At 44.9% G+C, this 24,551-nt stretch overlaps 2 protein-coding genes across 2 annotated transcripts in view; both read left to right on the top strand.

Annotated features, from left to right (window-relative positions):
• Nucleotides 1-8,415: 8,415 nt before the first annotated feature.
• LOC144143212 (uncharacterized) lies at nt 8,416-16,958 on the top strand. Its single transcript, XM_077675001.1, has 5 exons — nt 8,416-8,532; nt 10,086-10,177; nt 11,564-11,741; nt 15,400-15,541; nt 16,587-16,958. The coding sequence occupies exons 2-5, from the start codon at nt 10,093-10,095 to the stop codon at nt 16,686-16,688; spliced, it is 507 nt and encodes a 168-aa protein (XP_077531127.1). The 5' UTR covers nt 8,416-8,532; nt 10,086-10,092; the 3' UTR covers nt 16,689-16,958.
• Nucleotides 16,959-19,341: 2,383 nt separating this feature from the next.
• LOC144143075 (uncharacterized) overlaps nt 19,342-24,551 on the top strand; it is a 36,752-nt gene continuing 31,542 nt past the window's right edge. Inside the window, exons 1-3 of the mRNA XM_077674891.1 lie at nt 19,342-19,428; nt 20,233-20,390; nt 22,160-22,231. Coding sequence (XP_077531017.1) covers nt 19,371-19,428; nt 20,233-20,390; nt 22,160-22,231 — 288 coding nt within the window. The 5' untranslated portion in view covers nt 19,342-19,370. The remainder of the gene's footprint in view (nt 19,429-20,232; nt 20,391-22,159; nt 22,232-24,551) is intronic.

Here is a 24,551-nt window from a genome sequence, read left to right on the forward strand (position 1 = left end):
ACGACCACAATGTGGGACCTGCGCATGCTGATGTTTCGAAGCTCCCTCAGCAGGTTGCTGCTGCCGCTGTTGCCCACGTGACCCTCCCGCCGTTGCCTCCCGAGGGTCCTCACACGCACTTAGCTCCAGCGTAGGTGTCTGGTCCACCCAACGCCTACTACTCCCCTTGGCACCCTTCACGTCCGAATTTTTTTTACGGCAGAAGCAGACGTCATATATATCATTTCTGCCGAAGTTGGCTGCAGGATGAGGGGCAAGCTTATTCTTTTTTCTCCGCAAGGGGGCGTGGTCATACTATATCACACAACAGACTACCGACCACCAAGCACTACGTCATCAGGGCAGTCCCCTTCACGTCCTGACTATCTTGAACCCCAGCAATGCCCACCTCCGTTGAGACGACGTTCGCCATCGCCTTCCTGTCGCAACTTCACCCCTCCTCGCAGACCGCTGAGCACCGCCCGGAAAACTAAGAGCCGCAGCTCTGGGAGATAGAACTACGTCACGCGGAAATACCACAAGTCCTCCTCATCGGTCATGCAACATGTTGTCTGTTCCAATTGGAGGGATCAGTTTAGAAGCGCTTGTGGACACTGGGGCCAATATCTCTGATACCCAAAAAAATTTCTTTTCGCGGCTGCGGAAAGTGAAGACGCGCTTTGCTGGCACAGCTCTACGTGACGCGAATAAAGTTGCGATCTGGCTACTTCATTAACGGCATTAGTCACCACATTAAGTTCGCTGTACAGTGTCCATGCGCTCATCAACTCATCATCATAGGCTGAAATTTTCTGTCCCTGGCTTCTGCTGTGATGTGAGGTCGTCAACCTGCACTTTGTATCACCGAAACCGACTGTTGCTCAGATACAGAAGGCACGTCCGCTGAAAGAAAGGCGCACTTACGTGCGGCCGGCTGAATGTCTTTAAAGTGGCATGAGGGCAGTGAGGGTGCCTAGTGCCCAGCACGGCCACCGCGGCGCCACCGTTCCGAAACTGGTCACGGCGATCTCGCCCCGCGAGACGTCGGTTGTCGGACTGCTTGTTTCGAGATGTGTGCGTGCTTATCATCGGCGTTACACGCTCTAGATAAAACATGTACCAGTACTAATGCAATGCATGCCAAAAGACAGAGATGAATGACGGCTGTTCAGCTTGTTTTAGTCAATGCGCAAGAAATACAGTGCGAGGAGGTAGAATACACAAAAATGTCAGTTGGGCGGTTTCTATTTTCAGTTTACACGAAGGTTAAGATGGAACCACGTTTTTTTATTCTGAGAGTGATGTTTTATGGCAGCTCATTTGCTGAATTTTCTCGCTAAGTTGAAACCACGGCCGTGAGAGCAGACACGGCCATCTAATATTTGGTGAGAACGTTCCAAGGGAACGTACGGGACAAATAGAACAAACTCTGCAACGATTCAATTGAAATCCCGTTGTTCTCCATTTAGGAACTCCTTAATCTGCAAACAACATAATTTAAAGAACTTCTTTATGTAGTGGCTCAGTTCCGGTAAGGGCAAGTGGGATTTTTACAGAACATCTAGACCGGTGGCCCCATCTGGTGGAGGGGGCCGCCAAAGCCGCCATGACCTTATGAATAAATGTAATCACTTGCTAGTCCTGGGGATTGAGCAACATGGTCCTATCAGTGTGCCTTAAACATTTATGCTGCTACAATGCACACCTGACGATTTTCAGTGGCTATTCCAGCTGGTTAAGTCATATATTTGCGAACATTGCGCTTTTTCAACCCCGTGTAAGGCAATATAAGTTGGATGGTTTGCTCAAAAATTCTACCGTTGTAAAACTAGGTGACCAAGACGAGGGATAAAGACAACGTCAGAGTGGCAAGTTGAGTTTGTTTTTTTAAAGCGAACTTAAACGTAGTTACTAGTCCGCTGTTGAACCGATTCGGCTCAAGGAGAACTACATAGGACAACGCTACCTTGCATATCTCCTAACTTTATTCAATCGTCCGCTTAGCAGTAGTAGCTGTCTGTGCATTCACGTACTAGATGTAGAGGTGAGGGAGGGTGTCCAGTACTGTTTTGTTTCCAAGAACGAACTCGCTTCCTACATACGTATGTCCGCTATTCTGGCTGTCGGTCAGCATAAGTGTCGAAGTATAAAAGTCTAAAATAACCGCAAATCGCAATACACCACAACCGTCAGTCCTACCTCTCGAGAAGAACAAAGATGACAGTCTTGCAAAGAGAGCCTGCAGAACGTAGAAAAATGCTTCAGGAACTCAATTCAGAAAGTAAAGCCGTTGAGCTAAAGATCAATATGATTAAGCTAAAAGTATTATTAAATAATCATCCTACATGTTCAGCATATATAGGCAAACGCTAGACCAAGTAGATGATTACAACTACCTCGGTCAGGTCATGTGTACTGCCTTCAACCACGAGAAAGAATTTCGGCACAGAATAGGTATGCGCTGGGGTGCACTCGGCACACATTTCCAAATAATGAAAAGTAAGCTACCTCTATCACTGAAAAACGAGAATATACCACCAATGCGTCCTGCCGGGGATGACATTGCAGCTGAAACTTGGCGTCTTACTAAACAACTTGAAAGCAAACTTAGGTCGGCTAAGCGAACCATGGGAGGAAGAATGATAGGAATAACGTGAGAGGAGAGGACACTAGCTTCAATGGTAGGAGAATAAACTAGAGTAGAAGACATCACAGAAGATATCGAAAGAAATGTACTTGGGTGGGCCACGTAGGCGAAATGCCAACCGGTGGACCACGGGGGTGACAGAGTGCATACCGAGAGACGGGACAAGTAGGGAAAGGCCATCGGACCAATCAAGGGACGAAATTGGGAATTTCAGAGGCAAAGAATGGACTCCACCGACGTGGTACAGGAGCAGTTGGAAGTCCATAGTGAGGTCTTCGTCCTCCAGTGGACCTAGTGAGCTGTTGACAATGCTGAATGGCGATTCTAGCTAAATGCATTCACGAATACAAAAAGTTATGGGTGGCTGTTCCGGCTTATGTTGCAAGGTATGCGCTAACACCACAATCACGGTCATGCGACAGACATATTGGCGGGCTAAATTCACCTAATATCATCCCACCTCACTCAATGTAGCCTTGCTCTTTTACCATAATTCTATTTTCACCTGGGTTTCACATGAGGAAGCGTCTGATCGGGGCAATCGTAAACCTTGTTTCCGCACCCTCCTCTTAATGAGCATACCTATTCACACTAATTAGAAATTTACTAACCTCATCATTGTATGGCACGTGTTTGGGAATGCTTCTGTTTGCAAGAAAATGACGAAATGTAGAAAATGAAGAAATGAAGAAAATGAAGGCACGCAGTTTGCTTCCCATCAGTTTGTCCAACAGCTGTTAAATAAGAAAATTTTCTATCGCTGCTCAGAGAGTGTGTTATGAAGTGTATCAAAATTCGCTATTACCCGAAGCGTGCTAGCAAAGATACTGCGGAGCTAGGCAGAACGGTTGCACTTTACGGCGTATAGGCTGTCTGTTCGTAAAAAGCGAAAGAAACGTGGTTTTTTTGGGCGATTTCGGTGCAGGTCAAGAACTACCCACGGTCAAAGAAATCTCTAGCACCTTACTACAATAGTACTAGTATTGCCCACCCCAAAGCCCTAGCGTTGCCTTTAAAACAATTAATTGGCACTTTTCTTGTGAGATGTGGCAAGACGTTCACCGCTTTAGACCACATTAACAACACGTATCGTACTGTCACCTCACAATGCCATATCGCGTGAACAAATACTTTAATCAACATCGGTGTATATCAGATAAAAAGGTTGCGCAGTTACTTGTTTCACGCCAGAAAACGTATTCGCCATAAACGTCCTTTGCCCAAAGACGTTTGAAATCTCCGAGAAATTGTAGAACTGGCCCTTGCTACTTTTGCCGAGATCATTCTGTGACAGCGATTGGAATTTCTCTACCCTGAATTGTCTTATTTCTTTTTAGATATGTCATGCGAGGCAGTGCGTGCCATCCGAGGATAAATGGAAGTGACCGCAGCAATCGTAACTAGGCTTCCGTTCTGACAAGTGCTGGAATAAAACTGGAATAAAATAAATTTATTTTCAGAAAGTGGTTTCCTCAATTTTCATCAGAGTTTGGCTTATTCAATAAATGTGATGTATCTCACATTCTTGTTCTGATAACAGTCGCTTGAAACAAGATAAAGCGTAAAAATTTACGATAAACGTTATCGATGCACGTTTAGTTCACAAGGCAAGACTTGAGTGCATTATAGAAGGTTTCCCGCTTGCAAGAATGACAAACTAGACATAAACTCGAAGGATCAATCATTTGTGCTCTACATGAGTGTGAAAATGGCCCCGTAAGGCCAATATCAAAATGAGCGCAGCATTCTGAAACCGGCAGAAAACGATTTGAGCAACCGAGCGTCCCAAAGGCACCCATATGCCCTGCCCCAATACTACCAGCCGACCTATTGAGCGCTCGTGTCACTGGTGGCCACACCCGTTACTGTCGCAAGAAAGGCCTGCCCCTGAAGTCGATAAACAAAAAAAACTAACTCGACTAACAAAAAGTAACGAACCCAAGCACCGTGTTTGTCAGCTCTTGCGTTTCTCGTTTGCTACAGTGCTGTTCAACCCTTGACTGGGAATAACCAGGTGGAAATGACTTCCTTGTTATATTTTTGACAGACCACCTGAAAGCAAGCAGTAAGTAAACAACAAACAATACGCTTTTTGTACAGGAGTACAGTGTTATATATATTCCACATACTTGCCAAGAAATGGCGCAACAGAAAACGCGTTGCATGGTCTAAACGACTTTATTGTTAGAGAAATATGCCAGCCTGTACCTAATGCGCTTGCAGACATGGCGAAATATATTATAGAGATGTAACACCAAGAAACGGTACACCAAATCCACACTCGTTCTACTCCTCAACATTGTTATCGAATTTTTGGTTTGCTCGCTCAAGGTTTCCAACCATCCCAAGAAATTCTCCGCATATGAAATTCAGGTTTCTTCAGCTTAACAAAGAATGTTCCTTGTGCAAATTTTTAAAACCCCAGATAATGTTCATTCATGTTGCAAGCAGAACGAGATACAGTGTATAGGCCGCAATAAAAGCACCGTATCTTTGTGCCCACTACAATAGATTCCTGCAGCGACATTGTACAATGACAAATTGATTTTTTCTTGCTTTTAACGAGAGACACAACAGCATGACCTAATTGGAGCACACCCTGAGTTAGATGAAGTGAACAGGCGACCTCTGTGACAGCAGTGCTGCACTGAGTATCTGCCTTTGGCAAACAACATAAGAATAAACCCTGTTTCCTGCCTGACAAGCGGCTGTGGATGTCATATTTGCAGCACTCAGAACACGGCCGCTGTGAAGAACAGCCATTTATTCGCTCTCAAATTGCTTTCTTTCTTCCTTTTAGGCACACACAGAACAGTATGACCTGATTGCAGCACGTGTATACTCAGAGGAACTGAACTGTGCAACCGCAGTGCGACACTGAGGACGACAGTTTTACCTAGAAATGAACATGGGAAAAAAAGCTGTTTCCTGTCTGACAAGCGGCTGTGGGCAGCACACTGGCAGCATTTAGAGCAAGGCCGTTGTTAGCAAAAGCCACTTAAACGCTTCGTAGCCGTTTGTGAGGCTGAACGCTGTCTTCTCACCGTGACACGGTAAGCTTGTGCTTTCTTAGTTTTATGCACCGAGTGGTGTTTCTAAATTCACCGCGAGCATTAAAATCCAGAAACAAAGCTATCCCCACTTGTAAAGAATGTACAAACGTACAGCTCCAACGATTACATCAACTTGCACACTTTGTTACATCTGCACGGACCATCATGCAGCCCGATGGCGACCAGTAGCTACAAGCCATTGTTTGAAATGTTCCGTATGTTCATTCGTTACAATCTAAACACTTGCTAAACCTGAAGAAAAATGTTCCTTCCCCTTAGACACATTTTTCACGCAGCTAGCGATAGCTATGAAAGAACCCACACGGCATTCATGTGACACACAGTAAACTTCCGAACGAAGTCCGCCTCCAACAAGCTAGCTAAGGAGCCAATAAAACATGCGCTGCCGTGCCGATGTCCCTAGTGTCAAGGCAGCGTTGTAACACCACCAATTTTTATCCAAACAAGCAATAACAAGTGTTTATCCATATCCATAACCGGTGCATATCGGCGGGAATTGAGCCAGGACCTCGAAGCTCGCGTTGTCCAAGCAAAAAGGCGTGGTAGCAGAGACCGCCCTTCCTAAACTCAGCACTAGCTTATTCCGTTGCTCGAGCAGAATGGCGATTCAGGCACAAGTTATATATTTGGTAAGACGCAAAAATTATATATTTGGCAGGTACCCTAGTAATACTCCTTGCATTAAACCAGGTGATTATGTACTGTGGCTTTCCTGCATCATAGATGTTCTGCTGCTCACCACCGATACTACTGGACGGAGAAATGCTAAGCTGCTGCAAAGTATTGAAAAGAGAAGTAGCGGAAGTTTTGTATTACACAGACGCAACATTTTGTGGTAACGTCCGCAGTGGTCAAGTTGAACGTCCCCAGTTTTCCAGGCGGAGTCTCGTACTTGCCCTATTAAAGAATTTTCCATATTATTTTTTCTATAATATTACACCCTATTATGAATGTTTCGTATGCACGGAATGTGCAAAGTCACTAGCAGCAGTGGATCGGGTCACATAGCGTCGCTTACGTCAGTAGCGCGGCTCACGCAATCAGCGGAAGGCCACAACGGTTTTTTTGTTTGCATTTTTTTGTTCCCTTGGATAGATACCATCCTGAATAGATGGTTTAATTCCAGTCAAATGCAATTGTTGGCGTTCCTAGAGCCGACAGTGCCAGACAGCTTAGTTTTTCTCCTCGTTTTTTTTTCTCGTGCTTGGCGTAATTGCAACAGGGCGATGAAGTATTTGTGAATGTTTTGTTTTTCATCAGCTTTTATCCTACCTTTCTTCAACGCATTAATGAAACCCGGGTTCTTCATTGCCTTCGAAAGAGCAATGAAGCATAAATATTTATTTAAAAGATCTATGATATTTTTTATGGGCCAGTGTTATCCTTAAATGTTTCAGTGCCTACCTATCCGCTCAACACTGTTCACCTAAATGAAGCGCCCCGCCATAGTTAGTAGTTGCGAAGGGTTTGGCTTATATATATTTTATTATAACACTCCCTATTATGGAATGCACATAGATGGTGCTGTTGGTTTTTTGCAGCAGAAAAAACCGCTTCTGAAAATTTTTTCCGAGCACCCACGGCCCGGCTCCCTAGACTAAAAATGCTACATATTAGTGTGCAGCTGCAGCCTGCAGCAGCTGCCTTATTACAGAGAAAATGGCAGAAAAGTGAAATCGAGAATTGCAGACCGAGGCCTTTCACCGGCCTGCTATCTGTAACGTAAAAAATTTTTGAACAGCAAAATGCGATTTTTAAAGCTTATTTCACATTTTTTTATAAAAATAGTAAAGTCAAGACGTGTAAAATAAATCTCTCTGACAAATTTCGCTGAACGCATCCTGCTAAACAGACGAAAACTTCACTTACTATACCTTACTAACTGCCTGCCTCACTGAGACAGGCGGCATACCTTGCCTGGGCTTAGATCTCCGTCAGATATTTTCTTCGTGCAAAAATTGCTCACACTCGTGTGTGGTCGCTTTGCCCAAAGAGCAAGTAAGTCTCGACATAGTTATACAGTTCTAAATAATAATATAAAATTCCTGGAGGCATATCGATGCACTTACTCATTCAAAGAGAGAGAGAAATAGTTAGTGAAACTTTTTCATGGAAAGGCTTGTGTTCCGTGCTAAGCCAAGAATTGAAAGTATTCTGTGGAATTCAAAATCGTCCGGAGAATTTTCTAACTTTAAAGTTGAAGTATAACACTACTAAATTAAAATTTTATGAGGCGCCGTAATGTCAAGGTAATGATTTTAAATAGTAAAAATAAAACGCCTATTTCTCAACCCATGCCCCCAAAAATTTATTTGCACTCATGTAGTGATACTTTCCCAATTTTCCTTTGTTTTTCTGGACCGCTACACACTTCACGTGAAAGCTTTAAATACGGTATAATACCATGTGGTGCAGGCTCATGTTATGCGTGCGAACACTCTTTGTTTGGCTCATTTGCGTGCATAAATTTGCAATAATTCCTGCATAAATAAATTCCAGTTGCAGTAATTTGCCTCCGCTCGACGCTTCCCTCTTACTGGTAGGTTACCGTTGAAATCAACACCGGGGCTCTATCGAACCAATCCTCTACGGCTCGGACACTATCGTCTGCTGCTCTCAGACACACTTCTGGGCGTGGAGACATAGATTTCTCGCCCTGCAAGCGGTTTTGGGACTATCTCTGCTGACGTGTTCGACAAGCCTGCGATAGCCACGACCCCAGATCGCCGGAGTGCCGTCTCGGGCTGACTGACTTCTACATAAAACCAGCAGGAAATTTTGCAGGCCACTGCAGTCCTTTGCACACACTCAACGCTGTCTTTTTGCTAGCAGGTAAGGTTTTCAATTCATCTTCAGACGGCGTTATTTAATCTGCCGCTAGCTGCACCCCCACGTCTGTTATATTGCCTGCTGGTACAAAGTTGTCATCTGCAGATGGAAAAATTTCACCTTTGCTACTTCTTGCAAGGCATCACTCGTTTAACAGCTACTGGTCAGTTACGAAAACCAGTTTCGCCGAGATGTCTCTAATGAAGCGAGAGGCGCGGCTTTGTAAGCAGTGCAAATTTGAAGCCGGAGGCTAGCAAGGATGCTTTCTGATCCGAGGTAAGGCTCATTCGTGGAGATGTTTTCAAGAGTCAATTAAAATTTTGATCACTTTCCGACTACCATTCAGGCACTCGGATTAAGAGTAGCAGCGTGAGGTACACTTAGGCATGACTATTAAGCGATACCAGACTCTGTGTCAGAAGTTAAGAGGTTTTCCTACCATCTCTCAGCGTAATACGATACCTTAGTCTGAACTGTTAACGATGAAGTAGTTCAATTTTTTCTGCTGCACACCAAGGTTGGCTTGCTTTCAATTGATGTAACAGGACACCGCGGATTGGCTGAGGCTATGAATTTTCCCCACAGTGGCCTCAAACAATGGATTAGCATTTGCAACTTTGAATTTCGCTGCCTCCTATAGCATTCAGTCGAAAACTTTGTCAATTATTTGAGGGATCTAACGTGTATGCCTCAAAATCTTGATTATGATCCTGCTGAAGTAACTGCTGATCTTCACCTATGTGCTCACTGCGCCTGGTGAAAGAAGGGGCTGAATGAACGGAATCTCCTGCCCGGGCTGCTTCCGAATGGCATGCGAAACGGAACGGAGAGTAATATGGAGTTTATATTGGCCGGAAACAGCAAAGGCACTGACCATTCGCATACGGAAAACGCATGACCTAGACAGGTTAGCTTAGCAACCAATCACACATCCTTGGAGCGCTCAACTTCCGAACACGCAAACAAGCTTCTTTTCACCAACGAAGAAGCCTTAATTAGAATCGCTCATGCTAGTATTCGAAGAATTGGAAAATACAGGACGAAATTTCTACTTTTGGCCTCTTCGTCCTTTCATTTGCTGGTGCGTTTGTTGTCGCTGAGACCAACGCTGCCTCTTCGCTCGTTTTGCAGTATATTATTCCTTAATTTAACTCCAAGTTTTTTCCTCGTCCTTATGGCAAGGAAGGCGGCGTTCTCGTTTTGTGAAAGCCCATTGGTTCGTGTTGGAGCTTACCATTACTTTTGATAACGCGGATATACTACTGCATAGAACATTACTGCGTCGCAATGTAAACAAATGTCATAGGATCCGACCTGACCAATGATCACAGCGGCGGTACAGAACAATAAGAGAAGAGAGTGCCGATACTCTGTACCCTAACCTAGTGACACTACATTCATGCTTCCTGAAAAGCATCCGGGTGACCGTGCACATATCTTGTTCGGCGCAGCCATTGTAAAATCCAACTTGCACGTCAAAAAAGAGTACATGCGACGTACAGTTCTTGGCTTGTAACTTCCCGCAATGAATGCAATTCTTCTCGTTTTTTTCTAAGGTGAAACATGGCTGTGACGGGATATATCATACTTGCTCTGGTGTCCGCTTCGTGGGCGGTGACCCTTGAGCCTGAGGTGACATCATGTTCCGGTAAGATTATCATCTTAAACGTTGAGAGCAGCGGCCGTTTCGAATTGGAAAGAACTTCAAGGTTTTTTTAACGTAAGGCCACCAGGCATCGCTTCTGAAAAAAGGCTGTAACAAACTGCACAGAACGGAAACAAAAAGGGCGAGACAAACACAAACTATTGGTATTAGCAGTGGAATTCTCTTTATGAAAAATTACCTACATTCATGTTTTTAGGGTGCGTGGGCATACTCACACCGCCTTGAAAAGAAGTTGCCGAATTTCTAAGGGCAGGATCTGAACACAGCTTTCTAAGCGCAGAGCCATGACGACAATGCCGCCCGCCACTTTATGACAGATCCAACGGTGTTATCGCTGTTTTCCCGTGCCAGCTGTATAGGCCGCAGGTAATTAACAAGACACGCAACTGAAAATTATGAAATATACCTGCCGCAGTGCATCAGTGGCTAGCGTTGTGCTTCTGAGTTCAAGAAGGCCGGTTCTATTCCCGGCATCTGCGGCCGCTTTTCTAACACAGGCGGTAAGTAAAAACGACCGTGTGTTCGAGATTTCGGCGCACGTCAAAGATCCCCAAGTAGTCAAAATTATTCCGGATCCCTTTATACGGCGCGCCTCATCACCTGTCAAACGTCTACGCGTTAAACCCCACAATCAATCAATATCATGACATACGTGAACAGAACCTTTATTTATTTGTTAATACGGAAATATTCAGCGACGCGTTAGATTGGACGCATTGGGAAGCCTACTGAGTTCTCAGAAAAGTATCGCTCCGAACGGTGACTTTAGCAAGGCAAAAGGCTGTCTGCTACTAATGGTATACCTTTGCTACCTAGTCTGCTACTAATGGTATAGCCTGGCGTAGCTTTGATGTCATACCACCATGCTTTGGAACCCATGGTGGTTCTGCTGCCTGCTTAGTGAACGCTTAATAGCTTGTTCCATACGTGACGTGGAGCCCCACTTTTGTTGTGTGGGAGAGTACAAGCGTAGCAATATAAGGAACAGCTCCCCTTCACTTTACCTAGTCAAGCAGTTTAGTTGCCTACCTCTGTGATAAATGTCTCTACAAGGAGTCCAGTCTCATTGTTTCACGCGTCCCCCCCCCCCCCCAGTTTTGTTTCTTATGTATCAAGAACCTTCGAACTGCAGCTTGAAACCTTAAGGGATGCCCGGTTGGCTTCTCCAACAAATTCCTCCTACGTCTAAACTTCTGGGCGATGAATGCGCTAATAATAAGACGCGAAATTCCGACCGACATACAAAATTAACGAGTGCAATACGAAAACATTTGCAGGGAAGCCATTTCGTTTCACACTGAATTTAGATCACCGGCGACGTGGCACCGGTACCCAAACTCTAATTTGATTTCCTCTCCTTTTTCACAGACTCAAGCGTGTTCACCATCTCGCAACTCTCAATAACGTACGACAAACCCAAAAAAAGACTTTCAACGAACTTCACTGCCACGATAAGTCAGACTCTCGACAAGCACCCGTGGCTGAAAGTGAAGATCACGAGCCCCCCGACATCTAGCGATCTTTGCATACGAAGTGGAGATCCGTGGTAAGATGTCATTATCATCATTATATGGCTAACTAATTAACTAATTAACACGACCTGTGTTTGTACCCGCATTTCCATGAGAAATCGACATACCATGACCGCCATGTCTGAGAGAGTAACGCGGTGAGCGTAACACGGTGAGCGTAACGTTGCCAAAAGACTTATCTGTAACAGCCTCTACGGAAACGAGGTACATGCGTATATCTGAGCAAACAACTTCTCCAACTACTAGCGCCGTTCGCAAGAATGAACACATTTTACGGCCAAGGGGACCTTGTGTGCATTTCAGGCACAACCCAAGTACATAACCGAGGCCAGCGCTGTTGTTTGAACTCATGTTAATGATCAACAGGTAAGGATCGACAGGGTCATTTAGGTTCCCGATGGGCAAGCAGAAAGACGTCAAGATGGGGACTTCAAGTAAAGTTAGCTTGCACTGCCTATTGCTTTTTCAAAAATGAACATAAGTTGCAAATGCGCGAACCGACTTTGGACAGCTGCTAACATGAAAACTATGAAATGCCAGTGTTAAGTCTTTGCTTCAATCTCGGCACTGCTGTGAACAATGTGAGCGTGCACCATTAAGTATCCCTTGTCGCAAAGATACGATACTTATGGATGAACAGACCACAGCATGCCAATTCTAGAAAAGCGAGCACTGACATATTATTATTTGATTGTGGACGAGGGGAAGAAGGAGGAAGAGGAATAAACTTTATTTGTATATCAGTTTTTGTAGTAGTGGTAAGGAGGGGTCTTCTCAGTCCAGGAGTCCCTGGGCGGTCGCTGCCAGGCGGGCCCTTTCAACCAGCCGAAGGTGATCGCCGGGGTCCGGGCTGGCTAGCATGCCTTCCCTCGTGCTCATGGTTGCGGGACGAAATAGGGGGGAGGGATGGTGTGTGGCAGCACGCCCAAGAGAGAGAGAGACTCTTTATTACAGAGAAACCAGAGAGGTTTGCCAGCATGAATTCGCCGACATACTACTCTGCGGGGAAGGGGGGAGAAGAAAACAAAGAAGTAGGTGGAAGAAGAAGAGTAGGAGACAAAAGATAAGATTAAAAAAAGAATAAAAATTAAAAATGAATACAGTCATGTTTAAGGGCGCTGAGTAAAAACTTGACGCTACACGCTAGGGAGATGGCTACAATCATATGGTAGAGTGTGCAAGGTTGGGGACAGTACTTGCAGGTGTCGGAGTAGGAGGTGGGGTGGATGGCGTGGAGGAGGGTGCCGTGCGGGAAGGTGTTGGTTTGAAGGCGGCGGTAGGTGGTGGCTTCTTCCTTAGTCAGCTTGTCGTGGGGTGGGGGAAAGATGTGGCGTTCGAGGCGGTAGTGTTCGAGGATTCCTTTGAATTTTTGAGGCACAGAATGGCATGCTTCCGACGGTGACGCTGGAGTGTTGGAGGGGAACGCCCGGTAGGTATGCGTGCGGGCGGCAGCATGAGCCGCCTCATTCCCCTCCAAAGACTCATGTCCCGGGTCCAGAGAATGTAGAGGTGAGGAGGGTTAGGAACGGACTGTAGGATGCGGAGGGCAAAGGGAGCAATGTGACCGGCGGCGTAATGGCGACAGGCAGCTTGAGAATCTGTGACTATGGTGATAATGTCTTGAGGTGTAGTGGATGCGAGGGCTATTGCGATTTCTTCTGCAGTTGAGGAGTCATTGCCAATTACTGTTCCGGAAGTCAGTTCAATTAATCGGTGGTTTACTGTTGAATTTGCGAAGGCTGGTTTATCGGCATATTCGGCGGCGTCAACGTACCGGGTTTTTCGTGGCTTGACTTGAAGCATCTTGCGAAGTATTCAAATCCGGGCTTGTCGGCGACCCTGTTTATGAAGAGGGTGCATATTCTTGGGTATTGGGGCGACGGAGATGCAATCGCGTAGTTCCAGAGGAACGCGTTGGCGGGGGTAATGGGTGGCAGGTAGTTGGTAGCCGAGGCGACGGAGGAAGTGACAGCCAGTGTGTGAGAGCTTGAGCCATTTGATCTGGTTGACATGATGGGCCTCTCGAAGTTTGTCCCAGATGTTATGAATTCCCATCTGTAGTAATTTGGCAGTGGAAGTTGTTGGCGGTAGCCCTAGTGATAATTTATAGGCTTGCCGGATGATTATATCGAGTTTTTGGAATTCACTATTTTTGAGAGCCAAATATGGAGTTCCGTATGTGATGCGGCTAATTAGAAGGGCTTGAATTAGGTGCACGAGGTCGTTTTCTTTCAGTCCTTGTCGACAAATACAAATGCGTTTGATTTCATTTTTTTAAATTCAGCACAACAAACAGCAAGAATAGTCAGGAATAGCGCTATTCGCGTCGGTTCTTCGAGTGTCTGTATACTGGTGCTCAATTCCGAAACAACGGCGACATGTTGTTATTGTTCTTGTTGTCGAAAGCTTTTATTGAGAAAAGGGCAGAAGTGAGTTGGTTCAAAAGTGGAGCAATGGGGGGCCATCCGATTTCGGCAGGCCACTGGCAGTGGTAACAAGCTTCCCCCGGATAGTTTGCTGCAGAGCCGACTATAGCTTTAAAGAATGGGTTTTCCCCCAACAAAGCATATTCTGTCTTCTGCTTCCGCTGTTAAAAAAAGACATGCCTCACCACACGTGTTCCTGTACCGCATGGGGCCAACCACCACCTCCGTAGGCTTATTGGTGTCGCTCCGGAAACTTTTCCAACTCTTACCCGGATGTGACCACGACACTTCTCTGCTCCCTTCCTTGACACCTGCCCTTTTTGTAGGCTTGTTGTACGAAAACCGAATGTCAACATCTTTTGTATACCTGTGCATAATGTACACACAGCCAGCACTCGACACGTTAAACGCACGCGAATCCAATCGTTCAATGGGCCATTAATATGAATACTGCGCCCATACTACATAATTTCTGTAATCTGTTTGCAAACGAGACTGATGTAAAGTATTTCCTAGCTTACTTATCATCACACCAAGAAGCATTCAATGCTATTTGCGCACAGGCTTCCTAGAGATATAAGAAACTCCAGCAGTCCGGTGCTTACTTTAAACAGAGACCTTCAATGCTTTGAAGGACTCTGCTTTAACTTACGCATGATGGCAAGTAAACAGAGAAACCACATGCAGCAGCATAGTGATTGGCTGGAGCCCAAGTTTTTTTTTCTTACAAAGGGTATACTCGGTTACAACTCAAGAACGGCACCACCTCATGTAGTGTATCACTCCGCCAAAGCGCCGGACCCGTGACGTCACTGCGCGCGCGTTTTGAAAGGGGTTTGCTACGAATGCGTGATATCGTCTGCCTTGTCTCACGCAGTTTGCTGGTCGTCACTGGAGTCGTTTATAAGCATATTAAGTTCAAAAAATACGGTAACGGCTCACGCCATGTTCAAAATATTCCCAGTAACGCCCTACTTGCGCCGCGCGGAGAGACATCCGGCTACGGTGATAAGGCACAGCGGCAACTTCCGGTGCCGTTCTTAAGTTGTCACCGAGTATAGTAATGAGTGATGAGGGTGCTAGCCTGATTCGCAGTAGTAAATCACCCTATGTAAATACGTGATTTACATGAGTTGATTTACAAGGGTGATTTAATAGGGTGAATTACCGACGTAAATCGCCCTATGTAAATAAAGTGTTTCACATTTACCAGTTTCATCAAAGCTGCTCTGTCTCCGCGTTTCAGCGCGTACAACCTTTGCAACCCTGAAACAGCGACTGAAACGCAGCTGTCGACCCCGTGGAATGGTGCCTGCCCTATAGAGGCCGGTGATTACGAAATTAGCGTCGATTTGCCAGTGCCACCTAATTTTGAAAGACACACAAGGGTGAGTGGCCATCGTCTAACCTCGATACTTCTTTGCCACGTGACCTGCAATGGCAAATTTTCCTAGCTTACTGCCTACTTGCGATATATAAAGCATGAGCAAAGGTGGGACCCACGCTGGAACACCTATCGGATAGAGGAGAGAACAGCCCTTTCCAATCCCCCGGCCGATGCGCACACTGCCTTGTTGTTTCAACATTAGCACTACTTTCCTCATCCTGATGCTTTTTCCCGTGGTCTTTAAAACCTTGCTTTTTTGCAGAACTATGTGCATTTGCATATATATTCAGGTAGGAGCAGGTCTCGGGCGAGTATAACCCAGAAACGTATTCCTCTTCGCTCCCGATATATCGACTTCCGACATAAAAATAGATGGTGAGGGGTACCGTACTTGATATCGTAGAAGAACCTTCTCGAAGGGGGTTTCAGCTGATAGCCAGCGTGTCCCGAATCAAGCGTAAGACGGTGCACAAGCCTAGCTCCGCAGTGTCGCAGTGAATTATGACGAGAGTCTTTGTAGTGCGAAGCGCAGACACCGAGGAATCTTGCAATTAAATCTCTAAAGTACCACTTATATGTTGCTGAAATGTGTATTTCAAAGGGATCCAATTTTAATCTTTGTTCTGCAGTATCTTGGCGCTCTACCTAATCGGCTTCCGGCTGTCTTTGGCCACCTCGGAAGGCTTCACCTTTAAAAGCATTCATTAAATTCCGCTTCTGGGCCCATCTTAAATACTGGTGGAACTGGTCTCAGCGGATTTCAGGAGTTCATACGAAATGTCAAGCCTGTTGGCTTCGAGATGCGTGCAATGTCCATTCCTTAGGGTGCAATGAGCTTTGTAAAACCGATGCTTTGAAAGCAGCTCAGTTCTTTCGCAGAGTGCCGCTTCATGCTCTTGATAACTATTAGCTTAAAGGAAGAGTGAATGCGTTTGTTGGAAGTGTTGCACATTTCCTTTAAGTCAAGTTTTATCGTGCTAGTTTTTACGACGCCTTACATCAGAAAACATTTTCTCAAATCTGTTTCGTTTGCTGTCTTTTTACAGATTGACAAGACCTTCATCTATACAATTACGGTGCACGAAGAAGGAACGCAAGAAAGTTGCCAGAGTTTTTCTTTCAGCGCACGTCGCCTATTGACAGCTTAACACCGGAAGCAATATTGTTACTTGAATACAGAAGTTCAAGGGTGTATCTTTAAGCAGTCCGAAAATAACTTATAATGCAATTTACGCAGCGGAGACATTTTGGTTCGATGCTGCTTGCTTCACCGGTGAAAAATAAACATCCCAGAAAGCTGGACACAAACTAAACCTTTAAGAGCAGATTTCCAGGAGGAATTATCTATTCTGCAGTTTTTTATCCCAGTGAATGGCTTAAGATAATGGGTAAAAATAAACTGGTGTTTCATTTTCTTTTATTCTCATTCTCTTTTCATTACTCATCCCACTCCAGTCACCAGCCCATGCTCCTATATTCATCTATACCTGGGGTGTATTTTTCCATAATTTTGCGGAAGTGAAATCTTGGGCAACGCAATTCTGATTACGTGCTACGATCTAAGAATCATAGCCAAAAAGTATCGGTAATGAGTGTTGTAATGGGCACCACACAAGGACAAGGTAAGGGATTGATAGCTTTCCTAGTGTGAGCGGTGACTCCTAATTCATACACTATGCACACTTACCATCATAGCCTCCCAGCCAGAAATAATTATCACCATCTTAGTTTTCCGGTCATGAACGATCATCTTCGCCGTGATTAATTCTTCCAAAGCTTCCATACGGAAGCTTTGTTGGAAGCCTTGTTCCGTATGGATGCCGAAACGTCTCTTTTTTAGCCTTTTTAACTAAGCCTTTGGTCGGCGATAACCACTTTCTTCAACTATGTATCTTTCCCCCAACCAGGCGAGTTTTCGTCAAACCTTTTATTTCTCTAAGGCACTGCAGTTTTTGTACAAGACTGCAATTTTATTGCATGTGAGGCGCTCCAACAGGAAGGGCTCCACGGTTTCCGGCGACCTACAGATTTCACATCAGTGTTTGTACTGGCGTCAATTCGAAAGAGGTACGACTTCGCGAGCGCTGCGTCCAAATGTGGTGTGCGGTACAACGTCTCTAGTCAAGACGGAAGTAACTCTAACATCTTTGCCCTGAGCTCAGGGTCTGTAACGTGAGATGGCGTGGTAGTGCTCTAAAGGGGACCAGAAACAGTTCCTTTCCTTCACTACAAGTTCCTGTGTCACAGACGTGGCATCATTTTTGGTGAAGAAAACCCTTGGGAATGCAGAGAAAGAAGCGAAAGCAGTTGTTTCTAGCCACGCCTAGCTGCTTTCCACTTGCGGGCGGCAGCTTCTGGGGGAAAGGGGGACGGGTGCAGTGCACCATCGACATAGGATTTGCGCAGGAGTATTACGGAGTGACAGTCACTTCTTTATCGACTATACTAGTAAGGCACCTGGCGATTTTTCACATCGCTGATGTTATCGTACAAAGCTTTTTACTTCAGAAGCCCAGGAATGATTTTGGCCTATTAGGATGCCAAAAAAATGTTGGGTTCGTACATACTGCAGGGTATAGCCCCTGAGAACTAGTGGATATCGCTTCATATGCTTGCGAGTAAAAGCCATGGCAACACTCTCCTTGTAAGATATGTGAAGTCCTCTGGGTGCAAGGTATGCTGGTATTTTTCCGAGAGCTTTCTATAGCCTCTGCTGCCTCGTACAACGCGATCGCACCCTACTCCGTATGCAGATGTCATCCGCATAGGGTGTGACGTACACGCCAGGCGGGAAAACTCGCTTTAGGTAGATGATAACAGTAGGATTAAATAGCGGAGCGCTCAATACAAATCCTTGATTTCCCTTTTTTTGAATGGCATTGTAGGAAGTTGGGCCTTCGAACGATTGCATTGAAAGCTGCTGCCCCTCTAGGTACCTTGAAATACACGCGTAAACTTTTAGTCCTAAACCCGAAGGACTAAGGGCTACTAGAATGGCTCATGAAAAACTGAATCAAACGCAGATTTAATGTCCAAAAATGTGGCAAAATAAACACACCCGTTCTACAATTCTTCCGGTGACGAAACCAGTGCAACCACATCTTTAACACTTCAAAATCATGCAAAGTGCAAAAACAGTTTTCTGCTTATCTGTTTTTATGACAAAATAAAACTCCAGTGATGTATTTGCTCAAACTTTTTCCCTTGGTGTATAATAAAAAGAAGTGGATGCATTCAATGTCCTTTACTGAATGGAGAGGATGTTTTGTAGTAGTAGTTGTTTTGGTAGTAGGTATTGCAAGTCCATTTGATAGACTTGTCAAATTAATTAGTTGAAATCGCTAATATTTCAATTGTTGCATTTATTTCCGTAATTATTTGAAAATAACAATTTCTGTTCGCTGCGTTTACATGCTACCTTAGTAATGAACTACCGAGGGTCCCGTTTCAGCCTCATGGCTTTGCGACCTTCGTCTGTATATACGCATGTATGTAAATTTTTTTGTGAATTGAATAAACCTTTGAAACCTCTGAAGAAGAGGAACCATGGCTCTGCGTACAGTGCAAAAGCAGTCTGACGCAAGGCTTATGCTAAATGCACTGCCTTGACTTCGTAATTTGTCGGGTCTGGGAGAGTCAGGGCAAAATCAGGTCCAAGGTCGAAGTCGTTTGTCAGAGGTGTCTGCATACAGCGCTCTTTTTGCGGCTATCGACCTACCGGATGCATGACTGCTTGCTCAGCGTAGTTTTTAGATATAAGTAAAGTCCAAACTCTGAAGCACATACCATCTGAATAAACTCAACGCCTGAACTTTTCGCTGGCAGCCAAAATGAGGGCTGTAAGTTTTGCTGCAATCGTGCATCTTGCAGTACTGCCTGTGTTACACGGTAAGTTCTAAATCTTTTATGTTAAATTTAGCAGCCGTTAAGCCCGAAAATCCTGCCTGCCTGATTCACTTGTAGTTAGCGTCGCACAGTTAGGTACCAATATTGTTCGTTGGCTTGCTCAACACTAAAACTTTAAGCCATCGCAATGGCTCACGGCTAAGACGTTTTACTGCTTAGCCCGAGAGCGCGGGTTCAACCCAGGCCGCAGTTCCTGCTTTTCAGATGGAGACAAAACTCCAAAACGCCCGTGCCGAATTTTAGGCGCTCGTTAAAGATTTCCACGCGGTTAAATTTAATCAAGAGCCCTCCACTACGGCCCGCCTCATATCCCAAGTGCAGCCTCGGTACGTTAATATAGCAGTTTTCTTCAAGTAGACCATTCTTTTCTATACGCGCAATCGAACTAGCTTGTGCGCTCATAGTGCGTGACAAATGAATTAACAGCAACTTTGGCTCATAACTTGCGCTGCCACTTGAATTTACACCCGACCAAATATATAAATGAATGTAAAGTGGCTCTCGAGCACGTCAGCAGAGCATTAAGAAAGATATTGTGCAACTTGGCCGCTATTTTCGTTGTAGCAACATCGAAATGCAGATATGTTGTGGTCTAATAATGGCATCATTATAAGAGGCCGTTTCCGCTATTATCATTCTCACCAAGGCGATATGCATCGTGTACCAATATTTAAACAATGGAGCGCTGTGGGCAAGCCTGAGGAATCTGCAGGGGTAAAAATATATCCCTCGTTACGACGAGACACCTGGCGCCGTCTCTAAACTCGAGAACATTTTCTTTTTCAGCAAGGTCTGTTGAATTTCAGTTAGAAGATGCTGCAGTGCCGAAACGAAAGTTGGATCATTTCGTTGTTGAAGTACATGCTGTCGCTGATAAGGAGTACCATGAATACTTTGACTACGAAGGAGATCTAGAAACTTACATAGCAGTGATGTTGAACGCGGTGAGTTACTTTCAGATTGAACGCGTGATGCATATATCCGTCCCTAGGTTGGAAGTGTGATAAAAACCGGTACATACAGGGTAATCAAAGTTAAGTCGAGAGGTTTTATAAAAATTAGGTGCTAAAATATACGTGAAAACCACCTATACAGAGAAGTTACGCGCTCAGGGGGACGCAGAATGAGGTGGTAAGTTTTGATGTCGGTGGCTCAACTACCTAAAATTGAATAATTCACTTTTTAGTGACTGCAGTAAGCAGGCATGTTAGTAATGAAAAGTTAGACGCAATCGTGTTTCTACGCAGTTTCATTTGTCAGATTTTTTCTAGCGCATCTACACTCCGAGATAACGAACAACTAAGTTTACTTGCCGTTCGCATGATTACGCATGCTAGACAGTGAGGTCCGGCGCAAAGCTCCTCCGCTTTCTGACGTGCCTGCCGTGTAGGGTGTTTAGTTTGACAACAGATTGGAGGCATGGGCAAAAGTGATAGCTGGCACCCTTTAAGTCTTGGCTCGCGTTATCGCAATCTGCAGTACTCAGAACCGCAATCGAAGCCCAGATCAAAGGCGAGGACCTTTGCCCCCGTTCTTCACTGTCTTGCATGCGTAATCATTCGAAAGACAATTAAACGTTGTATTTCGTTAGCTCGAAGCACGAATGCACTAAGAGAATTCTGCCAAATGCAACTCCGCAGAAACACGAGTGCGTCTAGCTTTTGAATACTAACATGCCTGCAAGCCACTGAAATGTTAATTAGTCAATTTTAGTTAATTAAGCCACCGTTATCTATAGTCACGACATGATTCGGTGTCCTTCTGGGCGCGTAACCTCCCTGTAGAGTAGGTCTTCACGTCAATCTAAGCTCCTACTTTAAAACAAAACTTGTCGACGTACGAAAGAACAAGTTTGCGCAGAAGACGACGACGAAGAGACGAGAGGACAGGACGTTCAATTGCCGTTCGCATGATTACGTCTCTTCGTCTCGTCTCTTCGTCCTCGTCTTTTGCGCAAACTTATTCTTTCGTACATCATGAACCAACTAGCCAGCAATCAAGTCCTACTTTGTCGACGTAATTTTGATCACCTTGTATGTGACTTTGTGAAGTGAAAGATAAACAAATAGATTCAATGTTTTAAGCAATGCAATGAGTTGCATATTGTGTTTTATTGCTTACGGGAGAATACTTTCTCACCTTTCGGGGCGTAAAAGTCAACGTTATTTTAAAACAATAAGTTGGCACAGAAGACAGACATAGCCTCACAGGATCGAAGGACGATCACACCGCAATACACATTTCTGTATGTCTGTGCTGTTTGCACTGCAATCAATTTCAAGTTCCTACCCCACAGGCGACTGTGAAACATGGCCACCCACGGAAGTAGGCCTCGGAAAAGATGCAAAGAAACACAAAAATTAGCAACGCGAGCACCACGAGTCAGGCACTCGCTGCTAGTGAAACCATCGCCATCTGACACCAATGCAACTATCAAGTTGTGAAGACTACACGCTAAACATACATCCCTCTGGAGACAAACATATGTCACACAAGCAGATGACATACTTAAGAAGCACCTAACGTCAACATAGAGGGTCGCATAGCATGAAATAAAATGCACTATTTTCGCAATGCTATACGCAGGAAATCTCAAGTGTGTCCATCTTTGTATTTCTCTGATTTTCCTTTTTTATTGCACCACGAGATATCCACTCTATTATTCAGTGAATAAAAGCCACAGCTTTCATTCGGTGTGTGTTTCTCTTTTCAGGTGAACTTGTTCTACAGAAACTTTTCAAACCCCCGAGTAACCTTTAGGCTCACAGGGGTTACAAGAATCGAGGTAAGTACAGATGAAAGATGTTCTGATAACACTTGCAAAGTTATGCAAAGTATCAAGACAGGCTAATTGCTTTGGAATGTTTCCATCAACCAGTTTTATCAACAGTACGTAGGGATGTTAACGAGCTCAACGGATCACGTTACAACAAAAAATGCGCGCATGACCTGTTCGCAGCATATTGAGTGGCATTTTTTGTAAATAGCGAGCTTTATGTAAGGTCCAATGAATAGCCATTGGCAGAAGCGTGTGTTAGCGAAGCAGTTGTTACGGTGCCACCTGAACAACTAAACCACTGCGAAGAAAAGGCAAGCTTGCGAATGAACATCTCAAGCAGTTATAAAGTTAACCCGGTAGAAAAAAACCCGAGGAGAGAGAAAAAACATTTTAGAGAGCTCGAAAGGAAAAGGAAACCCTAGTTTTGGAATACATGTGTCGTCCTAGCATACGTAGCCTGTGTCACCAGGATAGTCTGGTCCTTCAGTCTGCAGCTGGTGAACGGCGTCACTAACATTTCAGGGTAGGAACGCGAGGAGATGGTTAGCAGCGCTGGGTTGTGTTCGTATTAAAGGGGCATATGTTATAGGCTACCTAACTGTTAGGAACATTTGCACTGAGTAGTTTACTGTGTGGCTAGAAAAATGCATGCGGAGTGGCTGTACTTACGTGCCTCTGTCTGATGCAGATGTGTTACGGTATGCAAGCACAAGAAACTTTGTTTATTTGAGTCAAAAGCAGGCTCTAATTAATCATCTTGCTTGTTTTTAGCGCCTGTGCATCAGACTCAGCATAAATTCCTACTTTTCCATATCTTTTTGTGGGCTTTTGAGGATTCAGCCGTGCCCAAAGACTTCTTGTGTCCACTCCTCTTCGTATTTGCACACTAAGAATATCCTCACTTGGCCAATCCCCCTGAGTACGTACGCGTTATTCTTCAGGGGATGCGCACTGAATTCAGACGTGCTTGAAGTTTCAGGCACACGCACCAATTTTTTGTGGTAGGTTAACCAAGTCTTGCTCATTGAAACCAAGCGATGACTTCAAGTAGTCATCTTAAGCAATCAAACCCATTTCAGCAGAACACAAAGAAGGCTCATGAGGAAATGAACGTGCCCCCATCTAACTCCAAAAACCTATCCGTATTGACCGTCCTTTAACGAACCAGTTTATGTTGATTAACGGGTGGGCATAATCGTGCATGGCGTGCCGGCAATTGCTCCCCCCGATCGGTAACTTCTTAACGCTATCCATGGGAAATCACCAACAGTTACTTCAGTTTGTATCCTTCAAAAACGGGAGGACCAAGCGCAGAATGTCTCTCCTTGTAATCCGATGACCGTTAGGGAATATGCCGCCATCCAAAAAGACATGTGGGACGGGTCTCCTTTGAAGTACTTCGAACGAAGCCGACCGCTCCGTATTATGCTCTCGGAGTCCACAAAAAAATTTCCGGCGTTGAACTAATCAGCAAAATGATCGTTCTTAAATATTTTCTACGGTTTAGTTACATGTCGTATTTACAATAAAAAGGGCTGGGCGACCTGGTGCAGTCTCATTCTATAGGTAAGCAAGCAAGCCTCTCTTGATTTACATGAGGATTCAGGCGGGTTCGAATGATCATCGCTTGTAGTCTTTAACTTATGACCACTGGACACAGCATCAATTTCTCCAATAATGCGCTCCCCAATGCACCTCTGCGGGTATCTACTCTCTTATGGGTATGTACCGCTGCTAGGCCCATAGATTAGCTGTGGTGAAACTTCCAAGTGCTCCCCCACTAATTGTAAAGAATAGAAGGTGCGCTAAAGAGGCGAAGACGAAGCAGACACAAAGAACACATACAGGCGCCTGTATGTGCTCTTTGTGTCTGCCTCGTCTTCGCCTCTTTAGCGCCCCTTTTATTTTTTCCAGTAAGCATGCACCAACTAGCACAACAAGTTTTGTTAAGTCATACTTCTACACTGAGCTCTTCTCGGTGTCGTCAAACCACGCATTGGCGCCTGTATGTGTTCTTTGTGTCTACTTCGACTTCGCCTCTTTAATTAGCGCCCCTTTTATTCTTTCCAGTAAGCACGCACCAACTAGCTCAAGTTTTCTTACCCCCCTAATTGATTGCTCCTTTGAAATTGTTAGTTGGCAGAAATAGTTTAGTTGATTAGCCGTTTTACTGGGCGTTGTGTGATACGCCTTTTCGGGTGTGCTCTACCTTCCTGGTGTACTGAGCACGAGGTCGCGGGTTCGATTCCCGGCCGCGGCGGCCGCTTTTCTGATGGAGGCGAAAAGCAAAAATGCCCCGTGTGTACGAGATTTCGGAGCACGTTAA

Source organism: Haemaphysalis longicornis, unplaced genomic scaffold, assembly GCF_048455015.1.
Source record: "Haemaphysalis longicornis isolate Haplotype H1 unplaced genomic scaffold, Haemaphysalis longicornis Haplotype H1 scaffold_6, whole genome shotgun sequence".
NCBI classification, from domain to species: Eukaryota; Metazoa; Arthropoda; class Arachnida; order Ixodida; family Ixodidae; genus Haemaphysalis; species Haemaphysalis longicornis.

Bases quoted from the DNA above. Each gene is read 5' to 3' on its own strand.
- LOC144143212 (XM_077675001.1), top strand. From the start codon at position 10,093: ATGGCTGTGACGGGATATATCATACTTGCTCTGGTGTCCGCTTCGTGG. The intron at 11,742-15,399 runs GTAAGATGTCAT...TCCGCGTTTCAG, and splicing joins ATACGAAGTGGAGATCCGTG to CGCGTACAACCTTTGCAACC. The intron at 15,542-16,586 runs GTGAGTGGCCAT...GTCTTTTTACAG, and splicing joins ATTTTGAAAGACACACAAGG to ATTGACAAGACCTTCATCTA.